At 41.6% G+C, this 24,643-nt stretch overlaps 1 protein-coding gene and 1 pseudogene across 1 annotated transcript; one reads left to right on the top strand and one right to left on the bottom strand.

Annotated features, from left to right (window-relative positions):
- Positions 1 to 516: 516 nt before the first annotated feature.
- LOC143561898 (PKS-NRPS hybrid synthetase cheA-like) lies at positions 517 to 1,747 on the top strand. Its single transcript, XM_077049865.1, has 2 exons — positions 517 to 606; positions 674 to 1,747. Exons 1-2 carry the CDS (start codon positions 517 to 519, stop codon positions 1,745 to 1,747), a joined length of 1,164 nt encoding a protein of 387 aa, XP_076905980.1.
- An 18,175-nt stretch (positions 1,748 to 19,922) lies between these two features.
- Positions 19,923 to 21,440, bottom strand: LOC143561905 (putative E3 ubiquitin-protein ligase RHC2A pseudogene; annotated as a pseudogene).
- Between the last annotated feature and the right edge of the window lie 3,203 nt (positions 21,441 to 24,643).

Raw genomic sequence — 24,643 nt, 5'->3', positions numbered from 1 at the left:
GTATACAGTTCATATTATATGGAAGACGAGACGTATAAGATTTCATACGAAGCATGTAATCTAACATAAACATATGAACCATAGATGAAAGAATACAAATCGTATGCATGTAGGTGTTTGAAAACTCATGAGAAGTAATCTATACGAACTGTATAGGAAATAATACGAAACGTATGACGAAGAATCTTTAAAATTGTACAATTACTTTTGCAAGAAGCGTGAAACGTATTTAATCCATCAATCTCTCACATATATTTAGACCTCACTGATTCTTTGACCATATTGTAAGACTATAAGACGAATATTAGGAATAAAAGGAATCTCTCAACCATATAAATTGTGTAATCTCATAGGGTTGTTTACCCACTTACTTCTTTGAACGATATACATCTAACAATGAAGTGTGTGTATATTTTACTCACTTCTTTCTCCCCTTTCATCCCTTCCAAATGTTGTTAAAAATATTACCAACCTAAATTTATTTTTCCAACCACATTGATAAATTTCGTTGATGAAATGCATAATTTTGAAGAAATTTTTGGGGAATCCGAAGAATCTTTCGCCACCGTTTTTGTGGAATCTGGTCAATTTTTCACAACCGAACAGGTACTGGTTTTCTATTCATGTTTGTATTACGTTATCCTGTTATTAACAAAAATGAATCTTATTTTAGGTGTTTATGTGTTTCGATGAGTTGAAGCAATGGGCGTACAACACCGGACTTAACAATGGTTACGTGATAATTACCCAAAGGTCTAAGGCAAATGTTGTTGGCGACAAGAACAAGGTGTTTCTTATATGTGATCATGGTGGTGTATACAAAGGGAAGGCAACTGTCAGACACGTTGGTGGTACCAAGAAAATCAACTGTCTATTTCAGTTGATTGCAAAGTACCACAAAGAGGAAGATGGTTGGAAACTAAAAGTTGTGTGTGGTACACATAATCATCCGCCTGTTCTATACATAGAAGGTCATGAATTTGCAAAGAGGTTGAACCCTGTGCAAAAAGTTTCGGTTAAGGATCTGACAAACCAGAACGTGGATCCCCAAAACATTATATCAATAATAAGAAAGCAGGAACCTCGTTGTGTGTCTACGGCAAAAAACGTATACAACGAACAACAAAGGCAACGAGTATCCCTCCACGGTAACAAGTCTCCGATGCAAGTTCTTTTCACACTCTTGGCTAATGCTGGTTACCTTCAAGAGCATGAGGTAAATGAATCCACTCACAAGTTGGAGAGGCTATTCATCGTTCATGAATTATCGTTCCTGATTTGGCGTGCATTCCCGCATGTGTTGTTCATAGATGCAACATACAAGACAAATAGGTACGGTTTGCCATTTGTTGAGATTGTAGGTGTAACTTCTACCCGTAAAACCTTTTGTGTAGCTTTCGCTTTTATAAGTGACGAAACAGAAGATAGCTACATGTGGGTCTTAAGCCAACTAAAAAGGACGCTGGACAAGTGTATGCAGCCACGTGCCATACTAACAGACAGGGAGTATGCTTTGATTAATGCATGCCAACGGCAAATCCCAGACGCTCAAATGTTACTATGCCGATTTCACATATATCAAACTATTACCAAGCACCACAAGCAAAGTTTTCCACTTGAAGAAGACTGGGAGGTCTTCCTCTGTAAGTGGAGAGTGTTACTCAATTCTCCCACCGAGGAGTCGTACCTTTACCATTGCCAGCGACTTGAAGAAAAGTACTCTTCAACCCACCCAAGTAAGTCTTAATTCTATTCACCGTGTTGTTTACATGTTACTGTTAACTGAGGCGTGACCAGTTGTGTTTACAATTACAGGACTATTTCCTTACTTGTATGATACATGGTTAAAGTCATATGAACCGTATAACATTACATACGAAGCGTTTATTAATTTTACTTAAAAGTTGTTCATATGAATCGTATGCTTTTCATATTATTCGTATTGTTTATACAAAAGCCATATGAACCGTATAACATTACATACGAATCGTATGATATCAGAAAAGGTATTACAGCATGCGCAACGTATGCTGAGCATACGAAACGTATGCTGAATGATGTGCAAATATGCCTACTTAATAGGTGTAGATGGTGTACCTTCAGAATTTGTCATCTTTAATCCAAAGAAAAACGTCATTATAAAAAGCGTGTGGAAGTGTATATAATATTAAAATGTAATATTAATAATAGTTATACATTATACCTAGATGTACTTATGTAACTTCGTATATGTTTGAGCTTAACAAATTATTATATCGGCGACCTTTGCCTTTTTGTTTCTTATTTTATTTTTTATTTTTTATTTTATATGTAAAATGGTCCAAGGACAGTGATTTAATTGCATAAATTGGATGTGGCTTAATGGTAGAGCACTTACCTTACTAGTGAAAGTTAGGGGTTCAAACCTCATTATCACCTATTTATATGGGAGATATGAGGGATAAATCTGGCTTGTCAGGGTTCGAGTCACGATCTCACCCAATTTTACGGGCCCCACACTGTCGTGCCTTTGGCGGGTATGGGGGTCGGGTTTTATCCGGGGAATCCCTCTATAGGTAAACCGCTGGGAGCTCCATCTGTCCGGACTAGTGGCCGGCTCGGGCCACCTTTAGCCAATGAGGGCCGCGCATGAAATACACAGTGTTACTTAGTTGACCGTTCCAAAAAAACAAACATTCAATTATTTGCTTAATATGTGATTTGGAAAAACATTTATCTTTATTTCATAAAGGTGTGAGTTTTCTTTTTTTTTTTCATCTTTTTATCTTTATAATCACATCAATCATTGATGTTTATATCTGAGGGTTTCAAACTGGGATCAACTGCAAACCAACCTACAACCATTTAGTTATACCGAAGATTGTTGTTATTCTAAAAAATATAATTCAAAAACATTGCACAAGCTATAAAGAATTATGACCTTTAAGAACGAAACGTTCTAACCAAACTATAGAAACAAGTTAACAAGAAAAAAAAATGTGCTAAATCTTCATGGATTTCTTATTAAAAATTCGGTCCAATGGGCACGACACAACAAATCATATTAGAATTGCATAAAGTAGATAATTTAAATTGCTTTAATACCTACGAATTAGATTATCTTTATTTGCCCACATTTTTAGCAATATAACAACAATAGTCTTAATTATTAATTGTTAAGGTTAAGTAATTTTGTACTGTATATAGGTACCGACCAAAAACAAATCGGTACAATAATGTCACTCGTTTTTCATGTTTTGATATTGGTATCATTTAGTTTCGGTATTTTTCAATTTTTTTGAATGGTACTAATAGTGAACCTACAAAGTTGGTTCGGTATTCGTTTATACTTCCACTAGTTTTATATATTGGTATTTTTTTGTTACAATACGACCGAAGCATAATAATGGTTTCTTAACATCGAATATACAATAGCCTTGTAAACGTGTGTAGTCCACGTCTTCTAATTATAAAACGTATATTATGATTTCTCATTTTGGTCTAGAGCTTTATTTCTCAAAATAGTTTTATAACACTAAAATCATCGACATTTGGTTGATTGTGTAGATCGAAGTAAGTTTTTATAGAACTTAAACTTCAAAAATAATTTAAGTCGATATTACTAAAATATTGTTCAAATAAAGTGGCATTTCTTAAATAAATAAAGCTATTAGTAGATTGATTGCAAATTTGAAGTAAATATGACTACAGTAGAAACTCTATAAAATAATACACTTTGGACCATTAAAATTTATTAATTAAAAGAGTTATTAATTAATCGATAATTTAATAACTATTAATTTATATATTAATTAATATTTTATTAATTTATAATAGAATACTTAGTTTATAAACACCTTTTAAGCTTCCACTTAATTATTGTATACAATGCATGTATATCAAATGAACGACCAAATTTGAAAGAAACCTTCAATCTCCCACCTTATTATGTTTCTTGTGTTCAATGTATCACTTCGCGAAACGAAACTATTAAAGCGGCAATCACATTGAACAATTTCTTGTTGAGCTATGAGAAAACAACACTAGAAGTTTCTACCATGCTAAGGAAAATTAGAGACGAGATTCAAGGGGAAATTGATTTCAACAAAAAACAAAAGAAAATTGAGCCATTTTTCAAGAAACCTTCATAAATCATTCATGTAATATGCTATATAGAAGGAATTATTAATTTATATTTTATATGGGGTCTAAAGAAATTATCAAAAATATATTATCTTATAATTTTAGCGAATTATTAATTTAGCACCTTATCCCCGAGTCAGGACCGGCAAAAAATATTATCTTAGAGAGTTTATTAAATAATCGAGTATTAATTTATCAAGTTTCTACTGTAGTATAATAATTATTTTGTTGGTTTAAGAAAAATAAAAAGGTCTTAATCTTCGCTAGCAAGTTAATTGTACATGGATATCCAGTCAACCCTAAGAGATAAGTTCGTGTTTACTTGCATAAAAAAAGTTCCTATATTTTGACGTTAGAAGCATTAGACTTGTATAATGTATTGAACAAGACCATTGATATTAGGAAAATTAGATTTTAATAATCCCTATTGAATGATATTGGCCAATAATAATCCATATTTATTTTATCGCTACTGGCGGTCCCAAATTCAAAACAGTTGGCCCCCAATGGTCCTCTGTAAAAAAGAACTTAACGACGTTATACTTTTTTCCGAATTTCAAACTAACTTTTTAGGCTATTAATCGGAAGGAAGATGTGAGTCGAATGATATAAAACTTAGCTCTAAACAATGATCCAAACGACTTGAATTTGGTTAATTTTAAGTTCAAACACCCGAATTGAAGTATTGTTTCGTCATTTTGAAGCACTGTTTTGAACTAAGTTTTACACCAATCGACTCGTATCCTCCTAACGATCAAAAGCCCTAAAACATTGGTTTGAAATTCAGAAAAAACTATAACGCCATTAAGTCATCTTTAACGGGGGACCATTGGAAACCAACTTTTTTGAATTTAGGACCGCCAGTGGCAATAAAATGAATAGGGATTATTATCAGCCAATACCATTTAATAGGGATTATAAAAATTCAATATTCCTAGATATTATTGACATATGAGATGGTATTAGCTTCAAAATAGTAATACCTTTTTATTTGAATGTGTGGCTAGATACATGCTAGAGTTTAATGTCGAGTTGTGAAGAAACACTAAGTGAACCCTGGACAGATTATAGATAATCTGGGGGTTAAGTAATGTTTCCCACGAGAATGAGGTCCAACAGAGACGGTTGTTCTTCGGGGGACCTGCAAAACAAACACCGTAAGCTCGTCACTAAGAAGGGGGGGGTTCCTCCTTGTGACCACCCTCCGGCGTGAGAATCAGACTAGATTGCTCTGAATATAAGTGTATATTAAGAGATTGCTAGATAACTGGATAGCAGATGATCTTACCATTCCAAGATGTTGGAGTATTTATAGCCGAAGGTAGGTTTCCTAGAAGGTATAGCCGGCTGAATAGTATTCCTGTTCTACCAACAGTGGATTATGCATAGGCCATACCGGTTGGTGGATAGGTTACGGCCAACAGTAACAAAGTCGGCTGCACTATTCCACCAACTGTAGATTATGCACGTCCCACCTGCTGTGGATTATACGCAGGCCATGCTGGTTGGTGAATAGGTTACGGCCAACAGTAACACTATTCTACCAACTGTAGGCTACGCACGCCCCTCAGTAAGAGTTGGTGAGTAGGCAGCGGCTAATAGTGACAAACAGTACTAGAGGGTGCTCCTCCTCGTACTGTTGTCGGTGAGCTGTCACCCTGTGATTGGCTCATGGTTTGTTCTGGTCAGATTGTCTGTCCTATCCATACCTTGGTAGGTATAGTACAAAAGATCTTTCAGAATCATACGGACTGGCTCACTTTGGCGGGATTGTTCCGCCTTGCTCATTCCTTCATGTGACTACTGAAGTAGCTATTGCCTTGTGCGTGTAGCCCTGCTGTCTGCGGGTAGCCTTCCCTGATGGCTTGTATCCGCAACTGCGGGAACAGGCGGGGTACTTCACCATTGGGAGGCTTTCCCTGCGTGTACAGCTTGCGTACTGCGGGTAAGATTCTATGAGCATGGTGGGTCCTGCGGGAGCAGATGGCCTTTGCGCAGACGTCCCTGTTCAGGGTGAGTCTTGCGGGACCAACTGGTCTCTGCTGGGACCTACCTCTTCAAGTCCCCCCAGTCCAATGTTCTTCTCATGAATGTTTAATAAAGTGAGGTGAACTTTTGGACTTTAAGCAAGGGGTTTTGAAAAGGGTTTTTTTAAGGTTTTCCATGGGGATTCTTCCCGCGGAAGTCCTTGTCACTTGCAGAAATTCCCGAGTTTCCTGCTTGGTCTTTGGGTATGATGCGGGTAGGCTGTAACCTCCTCGCACGTCAGGAGCGTTGAGTCCCACTTGTGTGGATTTTCCATGAGGTTTTGGTGGTTTTGAACATAGTGATCAATTATGTTAAGACCACCAATTCCATCTTGGAGCTTCAAACAACGTAGTTCTCGACGTTCCCGCTATGCGGGGATGTTATTTCCGTTTCCGCAAGCATTGCCCAGAAGATCCTTCTTGGTTTCAATTCCCAGCGGAGCGCTAGGTATGTGAAGGGTTTTGCCTTAACACTGTACCTGCGCTTGTCTTACGGCTATTTTACTTCCAAGGTATTCCTGGCGTCAATTCCCTGCGGGTGCTAGGTTTGTGAAGGGTTTTGCCTTAACACTGTACCCGCACCCGTCTTATAGTTACTTTGTTGCCGGGGTATTCTTGGCTTCAATTCCCTGCGGGTGCTAGGTATGTGAAGGGTTTTGCCTTAACACTGTACCCGCATCCGTCTTATGGTTACTTGGTTGCCAAGGTAAGGGGTATTTTCCCGCTTACATTTGAATCTTTTTGAATTTTGAATTTGAAATTCGAAAGGTTGGTGAGGATAAGAACAGTCCAAACATCTGAAACGTCGTGCGACGGTTTCTTCTGACTGTCAGGACGTGCAGGAAGTTATGGTGACGTGACAGTACATGGTCATTCCAGACGCTTTTTCAGGCGCGTGGGCGTGATTTTTCGGGCGCGTGGCCGCGAAATTAATGGTACGCGTCCTGTCAACAGCTGTTGCCAGCCTGCTCTTTGCCACGTGTCATAGTTTCATTGCACCTTCGATTTCTCTCTCCTTCGCATTAAATTCACCGCATTAATTGCGATCACTGTATAAAGGGGAAGAGGGTCATTTGTAATTCACATCTTCACTTCTTCTCTTTCATCTCTAAGGCGATTTCTGGTGAATACTCTCTTATTCAGTTGAGCATTCCTCCGAAATCGTTTCTTCTTCCTTTGCAATATGTCTTCACATGATACTGAAGCTGTAGTCGATGATAAGAGTACTGCTGGCGAGTGCCAGTGTGCTCTGCCCGGCGATCAGTACAGGTATGTTGTTAGGAAGTTCATGCTCGATCCTCTCGAGCCTGAGTTTCCTGAACCCCATCAGACCGTGTACGATGCCCCCAGTGGCAAGATCGGGGTATATGCTGCATTCTTTGTTTATGGGAACCTTAGGTTCCCATTGACAAAGTTTGTGTACCGTGTCCTGGAGAGGCACGGTGTGCATTTGACCGAGTTGCACCCCATGGCGATCGCCAAGATTCGCCACTTCGAGTGGGTGTGCCGGATTTTGGGCATTGAGCCCTATGTGGACCGCCTGATGACCTTCTATACTTGGAGGTGCATCCAGGGGTGGTACACCCTGACAACCCGAATCAAGGGTTTGAAGATTTGCGCGACCGAGCGCAGTCTCCGATCGTGGAAGCGGGAGTTCTTCTACATTTCTGCCCGCGCCGTCCCCATTGCCATGAAGTTTAAAAATGGCCAAGCAATTCCAAGCCACCACGCCACCAACTACCAGGAGGCGGAATGGTTTGCGAAGATATCCCGGGTCCAATCTCCGGTTTACCGGTTTGCGGAGTCCGGGATGGTGATGCTGGGGATGAGCCGGGTATGGAAGGAGGCGTCTCAGGTTCCCATCCTTCTCGAATACGGTTTGAACTCTACTCCTTATGGTATGTCTTGTCTTTCTTGCTGATATGAGTTTGTCTTCTAACTGTTTCTTTTCTTTCAGAGGGGAACAATTTGGAGTCGCTCTTGTACCCGCGGGAAGCTGACGATCCTGTGCGGGTGGGTACTCGTGCTCTTGACGAGAACGAGTTGCCCATCCTGGAGCAAACAGCGGATCGGTTTGTGGAGGTCTATCCGCTGGGCCACGAGATCCTGAGCCACCGGCGGCCAGGTAAGGCGTTATTCTCTCCTCCACCCCTCAGTGCTGTACCCGCTGCTGGAATTCCTGACATCCTGTCTTCTTCTGAGGAATCCGCAGATGGTCCTCCGTTAGTGCGGAAGAAGAGGGCTGCCGGCGGGAAAGGGAAGGAGAAGGCGGCCTCCACAGCCGATCCAGTGCTCCTATCTGACACTGAGTCAGATAGTGAAGAGGTGGCGGGGAACCCCGGTGGTGGGAAGACCACTGTTCCGGAGGCTACGACTGTTACCTCCGGAGAACCAATGGTGACGACGGTGACCGGCATCAAGAGACCGGCTCCATCGGGTTCGTCCCCGCCCGTCCGTACGTTCAAGCTCAAGAAAACCCGTAAGTACAACTCTTGGCTTTTATCTTCGTAGTTTAATCCTCAAGTCTTTTAACACTTTTCTTCTTTACGCAGGCGTGGATGTTAGCGCATTCCAGGGTGAGGGGCCGAGTACTACCTCTCCGCCAATGACGGTAGGCTTGGTCAGCCTACCTGAGGCGTCGACCCAGGCGCCTGCGCCTGCTACCGCTGGTTCATTTGCTCATTCTGAGCAGACTGTTCCAGCCGAGATGACGTCACCGCCGGCTGTGAGTGCGATTTTTACAGCATCCTTCACAGAGCCGGCGGTTACTTTTGCTGCTGAATCCGCGGCGGCGACCGCGGCGGACCCCATGCCTCCGCCATCATCTGCGGCGGAAACCATGCCGCCCCCGCCATCGGCCTCGACGGCCGAACCTTCAGGTACGCGCGGGGCTTCTTGCCACTCTTTGTTACCTTCCCATCTGCCTGACCTTTTGGATGGATTTCCCTTAGGCTCAGGTGATGGGTTCGGTGGTTATCGGCCTGTGATCGACCCTACAGGTGCGTAGGGTTCTTTTGGCCTTTTTGTATTTTTTATCATCTTTTCCTAACTGCTTTGTTTCTTTTGCAGTGTCGGATTCCAATGAAGTGTATGTTCCAAGATGGAACATACGCCGAGGAACAACCCTCCGTACTCCTGTGGAGTGCGTGGAATGGGCTCGCCACGCTGCTCCCCATGGTGCGTTGGGGGAAGCCATGGCTAGCTACCAGGAGGGTAGGCTAACCAACGAGCTTCGGGTTCTCCAAGCCCGGATGCAGCCGCGCGTCGAGCTGCTTTGTCGTGAAAACGACAAGTTGAAAGCAGCTCGCGCCAAAGTATTATCTCAAGCGCGGGCTCTTCGGGAGGAGAACCAAAAGCTGTCCGCAGCTTTTACGGAGAAGGAGAAGGCCTTCAAGGCCCTCGAGGTTGAGGTTCAAGCGCGACTCGAGGCCCGCTCCAAGGCTGCCCAAGCTGTTAACGAACAGCTTCGGCTAGCTAAGGAGACTGCGAGGAACGCGACCGAGAGGGCCACCAAGGCTGAAGCCGTTGCTGAGCCTTTACGCATGGAGAACGAGGAGCTCAAGGCCAAATTAGAGGCTCTCCAACGTGCTCATGATGCCTTGGCGATGGAAGATGCTTGACCATACCGAGCGGAAGCTTAAGGGCGTCGAAGAGGCTGCCGCAAAGGAAGTTCTACTTGCCAACCTTAACAAAAGCGAAGCCGAACGTGCCTGCACCCAAGCTCAAGCCGCCCTTAAAGAAGCTCTGGTTGCCAAGGAATGGCTTCTTCGAGAAGCGTTGTCTCAGGTATGTCTATCTTCATGTCTTCACGCTTTTCTTTGTAGATAGGGTGCTGACACTTGTATATTTTCTTATGTAGGTTGTGCATCGGGTCTTCTCAGAGACATCCTACGACGATGCAATGAGCGCAGCCCTCAACGCTTCTCACGAGGATGGGGAACGGGTCGGCTTCCTGCTTGGTCTAGGGTTTGTTGAGAAAGGCGTCCTGCCATCCAACTTCCCTTTGTATAATGTAGATACCGAAGCCATATATGACCAAGCAGTAAATCAATACGCCGCCTTCCCGCATCCGGTGGTGGAGAAGGTGAATGAAATTGCTGCTGCTGATGACGGGCTACCTATCCTTAAGGCTTACCTTGAACAGCCACGCTCTACTGACGGCGCTGGTCCAAGTGGAAGTGGCCCTGAAGCCTGATCCTGAAGATCCCTTCCCGCTACTAGGATAGATTTAGTTTGTATAGATTTACTTTCTTGTAGGCGGGTAGTTACCCGGCCATTCTTGTAACGAATATTTATGAAATGTAAATCTTTGCGCGGCTAAGACCGCTTGATTCATTGGATTCCTTGCTTTATAAACGTTATATGACTTACATACTTAAGTTTAAATTAGCAATTTTCCAAGTGTTTAGAATAAGTTATCCTTTGAACGTGGTAGATAGGTGTGAAGTTTTGCTTCCTCTTCCGTGATTGTGCGGGTATGACCGTCACTTGCACGTAGTAGGATGGCTAAACTTTACCATCTGACCTGCGTGTAGGTTTACCTTATTTGAGGATAAGTTAACCTTTGAACGTGGTAGATAATAGGTGTGAAGTTTTGCTTCCTCTTTCGTGATTGTGCGGGTATGACCGTCACTTGCACTTAGTAGGATGGCTAAACTTTACCATCTGACCTACGTGTAGGTTTACCTTATTTGAGGATAAGTTAACCTTTGAACGTGGTAGATAATAGGTGTGAAGTTTTGCTTCCTCTTTCGTGATTGTGCGGGTATGACCGTCACTTGCACTTAGTAGGATGGCTAAACTTTACCCATATCTGACCTGCGTGTAGGTTTTCCTCATCTTTTTTTTTTTTTTTTTTTTTTTTTTTTTTTTTTTTTTTAGGATAACCTTTGAACGTGGTAGATGATAGGTTGAAGTTTTGCTTCCTTGTTAGTGATTGTGCGGGTAAGACCGTCACTTGCACTTACAAGGATGGCTAAACTTTACTTACATCATACCTGCGTGTAGGTTTCCCTTATTAACGTTGTGTTTATTCGGGTTTTTTCCGCCTTCCACACGTAACGACTTACTTCTTCCCGTTTATGCGGTGAATACCGGTATTAGTGGGAAGTTCATAAGTATAAAGGTAAACACATTATGAAAGGAGAATCATTTCCATTAGAAGTGGCTCTAGGCCTTTTCTTTACAAGTTTTGGAATTGATCTACATATAACATTTGCGTAATTGAGCTCCATTCCATGTTCTTGGGATGGGAGTGCCATCGAGCCTTTCGAGCCGGTATGCGCCCTTTCCCAGGACTTCTTTGATAATGTATGGCCCTTCCCAAACCGGGGCCAGCTTTCCCGGGCGCTCTTGGTTTGAAGCCTCGTTGTTACGCAGTATGTAGTCTCCTATCTTGAAGTTGCAGAGTTTTACCCGCGTGTTGTAGTACTTTTGCATTTGTCGTTTGTAGTTCTCTTCATGCACTGCGGCTAAGTCTCTGCGTTCCTCGGTTAGCATAAGATCCAACCGTCTTTCCGCATCATTGTCTTCTGGCTGACTCAAGACCCTTGGTGAGGGTAGACCAATTTCGACCGGGACCATGGCTTCAGTGCCATAAGTGAGGCTGAACAGGGTTTCTCCCGTACTGGCCTTCTTCAGTGTTCTGTTTGCCCAAAGGACGTGCGGAAGCTCGTCCACCCAGCCGGATCTGTGTTCCAAGAGTCTTTTCTTTATGCCATCGACGATGCTCTTGTTTGCTCTTTCCACCTCACCATTACCTTGCGGGTGTGCCACTGAGGTAAAGGTGTGGGTGATTTGAAGTTCTTTTAGCCACTGTTGTAGCTTCTTGTCAGCAAAGTTGGTGCCGTTATCGCTCACCAAATTCTGTGGAAGTCCAAAACGACAAATAATAAATTCCCAAATAAATTTTTTGATATGCTTCGCGGTTGTTTGGGCTAAAGGTTTTGCTTCTATCCACTTGGTGAAGTAGTCGATGGCTACCACTAGGAACTGAACATTTCCTGCTGCTGTAGGAAATGGGCCTGTCACATCGATGACCCACTTCTGAAATGGCCATGAAGAAGTGACTGGAACCAGTTCATTCTTCGGGCGGTGCGTGTTGGGTGCGTAAAGCTGGCAAGACCTGCATTTTCTGATGTATGCCAGTGCATCCGTATGCATCCCCGGCCAAAAGTATCCCGCGTTGTTTAGCTTGGCTACAACAGCGCGAGGACCTGCGTGTACTCCACAGATGCCTTCGTGTACTTCCCTTAGGAGGTAGTCAGCATCTTGGTTGTCCACGCATCTCAAGAGTGGGCCAAGAAAGTTACGTCTGTAAAGGATGTCATTGACGAGCTGATAATTCAGTGCTTTACAGCGTAGTTTTCTTGCCTGTGTTTTTGACTCTGGTAGTGTTCCTGCTGCAAGGTAATTTATTATTGGTGTCATCCACGTTTCTGTACCGGTTTGGATGACACAAATTTCCTTGTGCGGGACTGATGGTGCTTCGAGGAGTTCAATGCGGATGTCCTTTCCCAAGTGGGTGAAGGCTAGTGATGCAAGCTTGCTTAACGCATCCGCAGATTTGTTTTCGCTGCGCTTGACGTGTATGACTTTACAATCACTAAAATCACGCATAAGGGTTTTTGCCTGGGTGAGGTACAGGGCCATTGTGTCGTTCACAGCCGTGTACGTCCCATTTATTTGGTTGGCCACCAGCATGGAATCCACGTGGGCTTCCAAGTTTTTCACTCCCATCTTACGCGCAATTCTCAAACCGGCCAAGAATGCTTCATATTCGGCTTCGTTATTCGTACTTGGAAAATCCAACCGAATAGCGTAAGTATATTCTTGGCCTGCTGGGTTGGTTAATTTTAACCCTGCGCCTGAACCCTCGTTACTGGCTGCTCCATCAGTGTAGAGTCGCCAGACATCATTGATGTCCTGTGCTGGGGAGGGTTGAGCCTCCTCCTGGCACTCTTTCTCCCGCGAAGCGGGGACTTCTGCAATAAAATCGGCCAGGACCTGGCCCTTTATGGCTGGTCTTGGCTTGTACTTAATTGCATATTCTCCCAATTCAATTGCCCATTTGGCTAGACGTCCCGATAATTCGGGTTTGCCTAGAACGTTTGAGAGTTTGAAGTTGGTGAGAATGGTGATTGGGTGGCCCTGGAAATATCGTCTTAACCTGCGTGAAGCGTGTATAAGTGCTAAGACCAGTTTTTCGAGGGTAGAGTACCGGGTTTCTACGTCTGTTAGTACACGGCTAACATAATAGATTGGCATCTGGATGCCTTTTCGTTCTATTAGCAGGACTGCCCCGGTTGCTCTATCTGTTGCGGAAAGGTATAGGATTAACTCCTCTCCCGCTTGTGGTGCTGTAAGTGTTGGGAGTTCGATCAGGCGTGACCGAATCTCCTGAAAAGCTGCTTCCGCTTCTGGTGTCCAGCGGAAGTGCGTTTTCTTTAAGCAGTTTCTCAATGTTGACACGAAAGGAAACGACTTATCCGTATGGTTTGCCAAAAAGCGATTAAGTGCGACTAGTCGTCCATTCAGTGTCTGAGCCTGTTTGATGGTGGTAGGTGATTCCATTTTAATAATGGCTTCGACCTTTTCAGGGTTCGCTCTGAAGCCATCTTTAGTAACAATGACTCCCAAGAACTTCCCTTCTTCCATCCCAAATGAACACTTGCTCGGGTTGAGCTTCATGTTTATCTTTCTGAGCGTGTTGAAAGTTTCTTCAATGTCTTTCAACATCGCTTCTGGCTCGGGGCTTTTGATGACCAAATCATCCATATAGACTTCCAAGTTTCTCCCGATTTGGGCATGAAACTCTTTGTCCATCAGTCGTTGGTACGTGGACCCAGCATTCTTAAGTCCGAATGGCATCATTTTATAACAAAATGTACCATCGGGCGTCCGAAATGCGGTTTTGTCCTGGTCATCTACGGCCATGTGGATTTGATGGTACCCCTTATACGCATCCAAGAAGCATTTAAGGCGAAATGGTACCAACGAATCCACCTTAAGATCAATTTCTGGTAACGGATAACAATCTTTGGGGCATGCTTTGTTCAAATCTTTGAAATCTATGCACATGCGCCATTGTTTGTCATTCTTCGGTACCATTACGGGATTTGCAACCCATGTTTGATATCTGCTAACGCGTACGATGCCTGCGTCAAGGAGTTCCTTGACTTGGGTTCTACACGCGTTAGTTTGTTCAGGCCCCATTACTCTGCGCTTTTGTACGACTGGCGTAACAGCCGGATCGCACTTGAGCTTATGCTCCGCCTTACTTCGGGGTACACCAGTCATGTCAGCTGGTGCCCACGCAAAGATGTCAGCGTTTTTCTGCAGTAAGCGTTTGAGTAGGGTGCGGGTGGGATCAACAATTGTTGGTCCAATGGTAACGGCCTGGTCGGGGTATTTGCCATTGAAGGCCCATTTTTCCGGTTCGGTGATGGTTGGTTTAGCCTTTTTCGGTTTGGGTTTAGATGAGACAGATGCGATGCATACCTGGGGAATGCCAGTGATCATCGCTACACCCTCAGCTGTTGGCCATCCCATCATGCCGTGGACTGAAGACACCACGGCGTTGAATCTTGCCATCCCGTCTCTTCCGAATAGGATGTCGTACGTGTGGTGTGGCTTTTTCATCACGACAAAATCCACGTCTTCTGTGCGTGAATGATTCCCATCAGTAAGAGTAACGGGGAAAGATAGGATACCCAGGGGGGTTTCTGTACTGCCGTCAAACCCTTCCATTGAAGCGTAGACCGTTTCCAAGCGTTCTTTGTCTTCATCATCCAGCTTATCAAAGAACTGCCTGTACATCACTGTCGACGAAGCGCCGTTGTCAGCAAGAGTGCGGGAAGTGATGTAATGCCCCAGCTGGCTTCTGATGACGATGGGGCCTTCTTTGCTGGGGCCTCCTGGCACTCGCGGGAAGCGCACCTCAGCTTCCTTCCACGCGCATGGTTCTGTCACTCGTCTTTTTCTTCCTCTGACCTTGCCATGAACCATGTTGATGCTGATGTCGACGGGCTTTCGTCCGTTACCTCTGTACCGGTTGTCATTCCTTCCTCCCTTCCTGATTGATGCCACGAGATGTGCAAGTCTTCCATCCTTGACAAATGTCTCAATAATATCCTTCAAGGATGTGCACTCTTCAGTACCATGACCCTTTGTCCCGTGGAAATCACAGGATTTGCTTTGATCCGCATTAGGTTTCTGCCGGATCAATGGGGCTTTTGGCCATGGCAATTTTTCCGTGGCAAATATCTCCGTGACGCTCTTCGTGAGTGGCGTCCACCGGTGTTTTCGGTTTGAAGGGTGTGTGTTGTCCCTTCCGCCAACAAGAGGGCGAGAGCTGGATGAGGTGTCAAAGTTTACCCTTGACTGCCAAATACCTAGCCTCCTCTTTTTGTTCTGCCGGGCGATCCGGACATTGTTTTCCCTTGTCCTCTGCGTGTAGAGGTGTGTACTCTGGGGAAGATCCCTTCCCAGTTGCTTTTCCGTCTCGGCAAAGCGCTTTGCCGCCGTCATGATGGCATCCCATGTTGATGGCATGCCATCCTTACCCGTCAATGTGCGGATAAGTTCTGGGTATTCGGCGCCTTGGATGAAGGCGGCGCGAACCAGATCCTCACTTATGTTGCCGAGACTTAGCTTTTTGGAGTTGAAGCGAGTGATGAAGTCTAGTAAAGATTCATCCTCCTCTCTCACGCAGTTGAGGATCGTCCACTGCTCTTCAGTGTACTTCCTCTGTTGGCTAAAGTGCTGGCTGAACTTGTTCTGAAAGTCCGCCCAGTCATATATGTGGTGGATCGGTAAACGATCGAACCATGCCCTGGCCGCTCCGACCAGAGTCATCTGGAACATGTAGCACCACGTGGGTTCCGTCCAGTTGCTGACGGTAGCCCCCGCAATGAACCTGTTCAAATGGTCGTCTGGGTCGGATAGACCATCATAAGTGCCAATGTTGGACATTTGTTTGGCACTTCTCGGGGCGATTGCTTCCGCAATGTCCCTTGCGAATTTTGACTTTCCTGCATTTGTAGCAGTTGGTCTAAAGGTTTTGGAGAAGTCACGCGGATTTCTCTCCGCGATTGGTTTAAAAGCTTCCCCAAAATTCCTTTTTGGTTGGACGTCCGTTTCCTTACGCTTCCCTTTCGCCTTATGGCGAGGGTTTGCGTCGGTATCGGACTCCAACTCGTCTGAGTACTCGCAGTCACTGCTCATATTGAGGTGTTGGCGAGTACTGGCGAATTCGTCAGCCTGTTGAGCTGAACGCAAGCGTTCATCCAATTCGGCTTGGAATTCTCTTTGCCGTGCTTCGGCCCACGCCTTCACTTGATCTAGTGTTTGGCGATGGACCCTCGTTCGTTTTTCCAGCTGGGTATCGGTGAACCCCAGTGGTATATTTACTGCACTTGCCCCGGCTTGGGTAGTCGGGGTAGTGTTCGTAAGGATTGTATAACCGCCGGTGTTCCCCCCAGTTGCTGGGGTTGTTACCGGGGTTTCTTGGTCGGTTACTGGCCTTTGGACCGGAGTAACGTTAACCATTTCTTCAGAAATTGTGAAAAAACTAAAATAGTTCTAGCTTTTATGCACGGATGGCGCCAATGAAGAAACACTAAGTGAACCCTGGACAGATTATAGATAATCTGGGGGTTAAGTAATGTTTCCCACGAGAATGAGGTCCAACAGAGACGGTTGTTCTTCGGGGGACCTGCAAAACAAACACCGTAAGCTCGTCACTGAGAAGGGGGGGGGTTCCTCCTTGTGACCACCCTCCGGCGTGAGAATCAGACTAGATTGCTCTGAATATAAGTGTATATTAAGAGATTGCTAGATAACTGGATAGCAGATGATCTTACCATTCCAAGATGTTGGAGTATTTATAGCCGAAGGTAGGTTTCCTAGAAGGTATAGCCGGCTGAATAGTATTCCTGTTCTACCAACAGTGGATTATGCATAGGCCATACCGGTTGGTGGATAGGTTACGGCCAACAGTAACAAAGTCGGCTGCACTATTCCACCAACTGTAGATTATGCACGTCCCACCTGCTGTGGATTATACGCAGGCCATGCTGGTTGGTGAATAGGTTACGGCCAACAGTAACACTATTCTACCAACTGTAGGCTACGCACGCCCCTCAGTAAGAGTTGGTGAGTAGGCAGCGGCTAATAGTGACAAACAGTACTAGAGGGTGCTCCTCCTCGTACTGTTGTCGGTGAGCTGTCACCCTGTGATTGGCTCATGGTTTGTTCTGGTCAGATTGTCTGTCCTATCCATACCTTGGTAGGTATAGTACAAAAGATCTTTCAGAATCATACGGACTGGCTCACTTTGGCGGGATTGTTCCGCCTTGCTCATTCCTTCATGTGACTACTGAAGTAGCTATTGCCTTGTGCGTGTAGCCCTGCTGTCTGCGGGTAGCCTTCCCTGATGGCTTGTATCCGCAACTGCGGGAACAGGCGGGGTACTTCACCATTGGGAGGCTTTCCCTGCGTGTACAGCTTGCGTACTGCGCGTAAGATTCTATGAGCATGGTGGGTCCTGCGGGAGCAGATGGCCTTTGCGCAGACGTCCCTGTTCAGGGTGAGTCTTGCGGGACCAACTGGTCTCTGCTGGGACCTACCTCTTCAAGTTGTTACCATTATTATAAGAGCGAAAGTGTGTAGCGTTGAAGGTTGATAAAGAAAAAAGGAAAAAAGAAACGCATGCAGTATACTGTAGAGTTATACAAAAATATAAAATAGGAAGAACTGTATTCATTCTATAAATAAAATCAAATTAAATTACAAACAATGATTAAGAGAAATAATGTAGCTTAGATCCAATAACAACTACAACAAAAGACGCTATTATTTTGGTGTTTATTAACGAGACATGGCATCTTAACATAAGCCCAGAGGTTTTGGAAACCTACCGACATGACCGTACGTTATATCATGGATTCATGGCAATCGATCGACATGAACTATTTTGGCAACTTTTGCTTTATTTGACTTTCTTTTTCTCTGTTGAAATGATGAATATTTCACACATGTATCATCCTCCTTCCCTTTCGATCGTTTAAGCTCACAACCACAAAAATATTAGGGATATTGCTAAAGGGAGTATAGATTAAATCCATTAATTCTAATACGATATGTGTTTCATATTCGTTTGATACCGGTTAGGCGTTGGTCATTACTTATCGTTTCTATGGTATAATGACCACATGTGGGTATTTGGTGTACATGTTTATATATGATTAAAACTTTATAGTCGCCTTTTGGGAAGCCAAATCAACTAAAAGCGGGGTTTGAAGTTATGTAAATTAACCAACTTGAAACGTAAATTATTTAACTACACTTGCATCAAAATGTGACTTAGCAGTATCAAGGTGTGTTGGAAATGTATCTGTGTTCTAAGAAGTCTCTTTCGGTAACACAAATGTAATTAAAGGGCGTGTGCGTTAGTGTTAAAATAATACTAAACTTTTAGAAATTCTTTAGTTTTGATAATTGAAAGTTCATTTTAAATTTAACTTTATTAAATTTTCAAATATTATGTAATATTCAGTTTCGAATTTTCAATGCATGTTTAACAAATTCGGTTAATCAAGTGGATATAAACGCCTTAAATTCGTGAAGTTTTTAAAAATAGTCTCATACTCTTATGTCAATTGTTTGAGGTTATGGTTTTTCCATCCCTATGGCTACGACCCTACGTATGAACAACATAACTAACATTATATTGTCCCCACCGTGTAGCTCAGTTGATTAAGGGAGGCGTAAGACCTGGAACAATAACTAAAATTATACTTATTTTCTTGTTATTTTATGCATGTATCTAACAAAATTCATATATTTATGGCACCCTCTTAAATACGAGGTTGTGTGTTCAAAATTTTACAATGACTTTATTGCTAAAAAGGATAACTTAATTACACAAGTGGCTTTAGCCATTAAATATTAATAAAAATACTCGTGTATAAGTGTTATTCAACACGCGCATGTTGTTGGTCATCTGGTTAACACAACATTCCACATTTCATATCAATAAAACAGCTGTTTCCGGTCATCTTCAAGACACAAAATTCCAACAAAATGTGATTCATACCCACATCAGTCTCATTTTCTTATCAATTTAAACTTTTAGACCCTTTAATATTTTATATAAGGTCAAATATTTTTGTATTATTTTAAAAAAATATTTAATTATTGATAATTTTAACTTATCTCAACTCGTATTGAAGAAGAAATAAAAACTTGGGCTAAAGATCGGAGGTTTAAGTTTAAATCTGATTCCAACCAGATTTTATCACAGTGGATCTTCGGGCGAAAAGTTTTCTCCGATACAGGAGACAGTGAGCTTGGGCTACACACTTACACAGCGTTATAGAGTCACCTTTTGCCATAAAGTTAACCCAAGTAGTGTGGTTTTATTTGTTAGTTATTAAAAAATTTACTAAAATAAAGTACTTAAAAATGATTGAAAACTAATGCTAGGTTTTTTCTTAAAAAAGACAAACATAACACACCACCACACAATGAGTTCATGTGTTTCCTTTATTTTCTCTTTTTGTTATTTATTTATGGCATATCCAACTGGCATAACCAACTTTGTTTCTTTATGTTGTTCTTTTATGCAGACAAACCACCACCACACAATACACAAAAAATCTTCCCAAATAGTCATTCCACTAAGGACTATGCTCCAAAACATTGTTGAATTTGGCATCACTTTTGTGCACCCAAATTAACAGAAATGAAAGCAATAACAAGAATCCAAATTAATTTCAATTTCAAGTTTCCTTTCTTATATAAAAGAGAACAAAAACAATATCTTGACATATTGAACAAAAATTAAGCTAAACTAATGAACAAAAAATTGCAGATAAATATAAATATTCATATGTTGTAATCTCATCAAGTTTTAATATTTACATAAAAAGAGCCTTTAATTCTTGACCCAACCAAGCCATTTCACCATCTCCGCGGCTCGTTGGGCGCGTCAAACGCTACAGCCAAGCTTCTAGACGACACGGACCTACTTCGTTGACTACCCCGATCATCCGAACTTGAGCTCAAGCTCGAAGCCAAAGCCCGTCTCCTGCTTCTCGAAAACCCGTCTCCAAAACACGAAAACAAATTCCTTATAACCCGACCCAACCCGCTTCGTTCTCGAGAAACGTGACCTCTCGAGGCCCATTGAATCCGCCTCGGAACCCCATTATGATTAAACCCGCCATCCATCTCCGTAAAAACCACGGGTAACTCCCTCTCACCGCCACGCCTCCCACCCGTAAACCTCCCAACCGCGAACCCCCCACCCGGTAATCGCCAAATAGTCAACCCGGTAATCGCCAAATAGTCAACCCGGCCGCCTCTTCGTGGCCCGATTCGCTATTGGTATCCGAATGAGCCCGGTTCGGGATCGACTCATCGACGGGGAGTTCGTGTCGACAAACCGGACACGAGTTCCGCAAGGCGAGCCACGGATGGATGCAATCGGGATGATACAAATGTAAACAAGGCATTTCTTTAGCATCACATCCTAATTCAAAAGGCTCTTTACACACAGCACAATATGATTCAATCAATATATGATCCTCTTGAATCTCAATCACAGGCATTGAATCAACAGCCGCCTTGACGCCGGTGGATTATTATTATTATCAATCCTACCCAACCCATTACCCTCTATCTGGGCCAATTGATCCAATAACCGGTCAAAACCCGACCCGAGTAAAAACTCAGACATACTCGCCGGTAACGGTCTTAAACCCGACCCGGCCCCATCGTCATAAACAATTCAAACGCGTTACCGTTATTATTGCCGGCGCCGGAATATTCGTCTCCGGCGGGGGAGTATTCCGGCGTGCTGGGTACACGGAGAACAATAACGGGATTAAACGGAGAGTGTTCACCACCGTTACCGGTTCTTCTACCTTGCCGTAGTAACGGCGGAGAAGGGCGGCTCCGGTGAAACTCCGGTCCGGTGAATCTGATGGGGCTGTTGATTTGCTCTATAAAGCCGCCGTTGCAATCCGGGCAGGATACGGGTGAGTCTTGGATGTGGGTTCGGATCCTAATGAATCGGTTGCATCTGTAGCACCAGTAAGACGATGATGAAGATCCAAGCGTTGACATCTATGGATGAAACAAAACAAAACAACTGTTGATTGTTGAAATGAAATTGAAATGGTTTTTGGAAAAATTGAGGGGTGATAAGAAGAACCCAGAAAGGAATTTGTTGATTGTGGAGAGTGATTGAATCTCTCTGGTGAGAGAGAGAGAGAGAGAGAATGGGTGTGAGAAAGAGAAGGAGAAATATATGAAGGGAAAGTGAACGCGTGAGAGAGACTGGCGTGACATTAACGCCAGACACATCGGACGACTTTATTGGACGGAGTCAAACTTATCATTTCATGGTTTTTTTATTTACGTTTTCATACCTTTGTTTATTGTCTCATTAACTTGTTTGTTTGTATTTTGTAACCTTCTGTTTATGGCCGTCATGATGTAAAAGTTATGAGTGGCATTATGGTAGATTCGGGCTTAGTGGCATGCCTTCTATTAGGTGTATGTTAATGCCTTACACGCAGTTACAGCCATCATTTGGTACTTTAACGGGCAAGGATAACATTATATTTGAGCGTTTAAATTAGTATGGACAGTTAATATTCAAATATTCACTAAGGTATTATGGTTAGTTTTCAACACTGTTAAAACAATGTTGTAACAAAAAATGGTAATAAAAGTTTTTGAGACTGTTTAAATCATACAATAGTTGAAGGATCGTTAATGTAATTTACTCTTTGCTTTTGCTCCTTGGATCTACCTTTTTTTTTTCTTTTTTTAACGGTCAATGGTTGTTGCTTCTTTTCGTGCTATCCAAACTTTGGTGGGAGACTGAATGCACCGTTACGTATTTTGTTTTTATATAATAGGTGGACACAAAGACGATGTCATTACCAAGATTTAAACATAAGACACTACTTTATATGTTAAGATTATAATTTATTCAACCCATATATTTACTTTTACTAAATCAGTCACATCATGTCTATACGTTTACTCACATAAAACGTGTTCAACATATAAAGAAATACATATGGTCTTAAAAGAAACCGACACAAGATAAAAAGTTTGGGTCTCTGAGTTTATGTCGTGTTGGTTTTCAGTTTTACATTTTAATTAGAATGTCCGATCTTGAAAAAACCAACACAAAATAATAAATTTGGTTCTAACTTTTTACCTAAACCATAACCAACCCTATATTTTTTCTCAACCACTTTATAGAATAATAACCAAGTTTTAAAATTATTTCAATCAGAACACTCATCAAATATGTTGTTCTAATCAGGTCACTAAAGTTTCCTTTATGTTTTAATCATAGATATTTTACCTTAATAGCAAATTATGTATGGTTTTTTTATTTTTAATTAGTTTGACATTACAAAATACTTTTGAAAAAATTGAGAGAAAAAATAAATTGCAAAAAAAAAATATCAAAATTGGAAAAAAAAAAACTGAAAATTGCAAAAAATAATTTTTCAGATTTTTTTTTCATTTTAATATTTCAAAATTTATTTTTTCCCTCAATTTACTACTCTTGTCATGTTTTGGCAATTTTTCAAATCATAACTCAAAATATAAATAAAAACAAAAAGCTAAAATGTTTTCCCCATCATTCACGTTCAATTAAAAAACGACGAAAAGACACAATTTTGAAAATAAATAATAAAGCATAACGATGAATCAAAAAAGACATAGTATATCGTAAAATATAACACAATGCTAAGCAAAATATAATATAATGTCATACAATTGTATTTTTTTGTAGAACGCGCGGAAAACGGTATAAACATTTTAATGTTTTTACTTTTTTCGTTTCTTTATTAAATTTGAGTTATGATTTTTTTATTCATTATTTTTTAGGGTTTTTTTTTACAAATTCTTCTAATCATTTTTATTTTTGTCTCCATTTGTAGAATAACCTGACACTCGAGATCATGTTAGGGAAAATTCTTAAAATAGGCATTTTCATAAACATGTTTCTAGTTTCAGGTATTATTTGCAAAAAAATCAAAAAATAAGTATTTTTACTAGTCATGACGACTAGATTTTTGGTGTTTACAAACTGGTCATTACGACTATTTTAGGCTAAGAAATATTCAGAGACAAGTAATTTGAAGCAATAAACTTGTTAGGACGATTGTTTTATATAAAAAATAGTTTATACAAGTTTTGATGAAATTTTTGGTACTTGTCTTAATAGTGTATTATTATATTTTATTTTACTCATAAAATTCATAAAAAAAAAACTCACCCAAAGTATTTATTTTATTTAAAACAGTCGTCCCGACTAATTTAGCCTAAAAGATTCGTCCCAGCCACTTTTGTAAATTACTCGCTGACACAAGAAATTAGTCACCACGACTAGTTTAAAATATTTATTTCTGGTTATCATTGAAAATGATACCTAAATTAGAAACTTATTTATGAAAATACATAGTTAATAAATTTTTCATTCATATCATATGTGGTCAGTGTTATAAACAGCATCTTTAGTTAATAAATGTTAAAGGTTTAATGTTTTAATTCTTTAAAAAATATTTATTTAAATTAGCTTTAGACAGGTTGGTAGTCGTAACGAATTGTTAAGAAAAGCCATGGGCTACAATTGGTTGGTGGTTTGGGCATGTGGTATGTGGGAGTAGGGGTGTACATTGGTCGGTTTGAAGCGGTTTTGAGCTAAACCCATAACCATAATCGATATGTCGGTTAATGGATAACCATAACCATAACCGATCTGTTATGGCGGTTTCGGTTAATCGGTTTTGAAGGTTATAGCGGGTCGGTTATGAGTCGGTTAACCGTAACCAAAACGATTTAATTGAGCCTAAAAGTTTAATACCAAATATTAGAAAAAATGACTTGACATAATTCAACAATATATATAATCCATAACATTAATATCAAATGTTGGAAAAATGACATTATATAATCTAACAATGAAATTTAAGTTAATTTGATAACAAAAGTTGAAACGAACACATCAAAATGGTATAATCCGGCAATATGTTTGTTGAAAATAAATCCCAAACATATTGTTTATTAAATAAATTGGTCGGTTCGGTTATGAGGGTTTGGAAGTATCTATAACCAAAACCGACCCGCATTTGGCGGTTTTCAAAACTTCATTAAAACCGACCCACCGGCTATGACGGTTATCGGTTAAAATTGGTTTGGTTATGACGGTTATGGTTCGGTTAACGGTTATGACGGTTAAATTGCTCACCCCTATGTGGGAGCATATGATGTTAGTGACTAATTAGGGAACTTTACCAACCACGTAATAGCTAATTTTTATAGCTTATTTGGATCACAGGCTCATTTGGTCATTTTTATTTCATTTATAGAAAGACATTCCTCGTAAGTTAGAAAACTTTGTGGCCTAATTTAAACCTTTTTTTCTGTCATATTAGGTCATGGGGTATACTCTAACCTAT

Source organism: Bidens hawaiensis, unplaced genomic scaffold (genome assembly GCF_021521415.1).
Source record: "Bidens hawaiensis isolate Kalapana, Puna unplaced genomic scaffold, B.hawaiensis_p1.1 tig00020885_1, whole genome shotgun sequence".
NCBI lineage: Eukaryota > Viridiplantae > Streptophyta > Magnoliopsida > Asterales > Asteraceae > Bidens > Bidens hawaiensis.
The sequence above is the reverse complement of the archived record's forward strand: the minus strand, read 5'-3'. Positions and strand labels throughout refer to the sequence as shown.

Coding starts and splice junctions, on each gene's coding strand:
- LOC143561898 (XM_077049865.1), top strand. CDS start 517: ATGCATAATTTTGAAGAAATTTTTGGGGAATCCGAAGAATCTTTCGCC. Junction 607..673: donor AATTTTTCACAACCGAACAG/GTACTGGTTTTC, acceptor ATCTTATTTTAG/GTGTTTATGTGTTTCGATGA.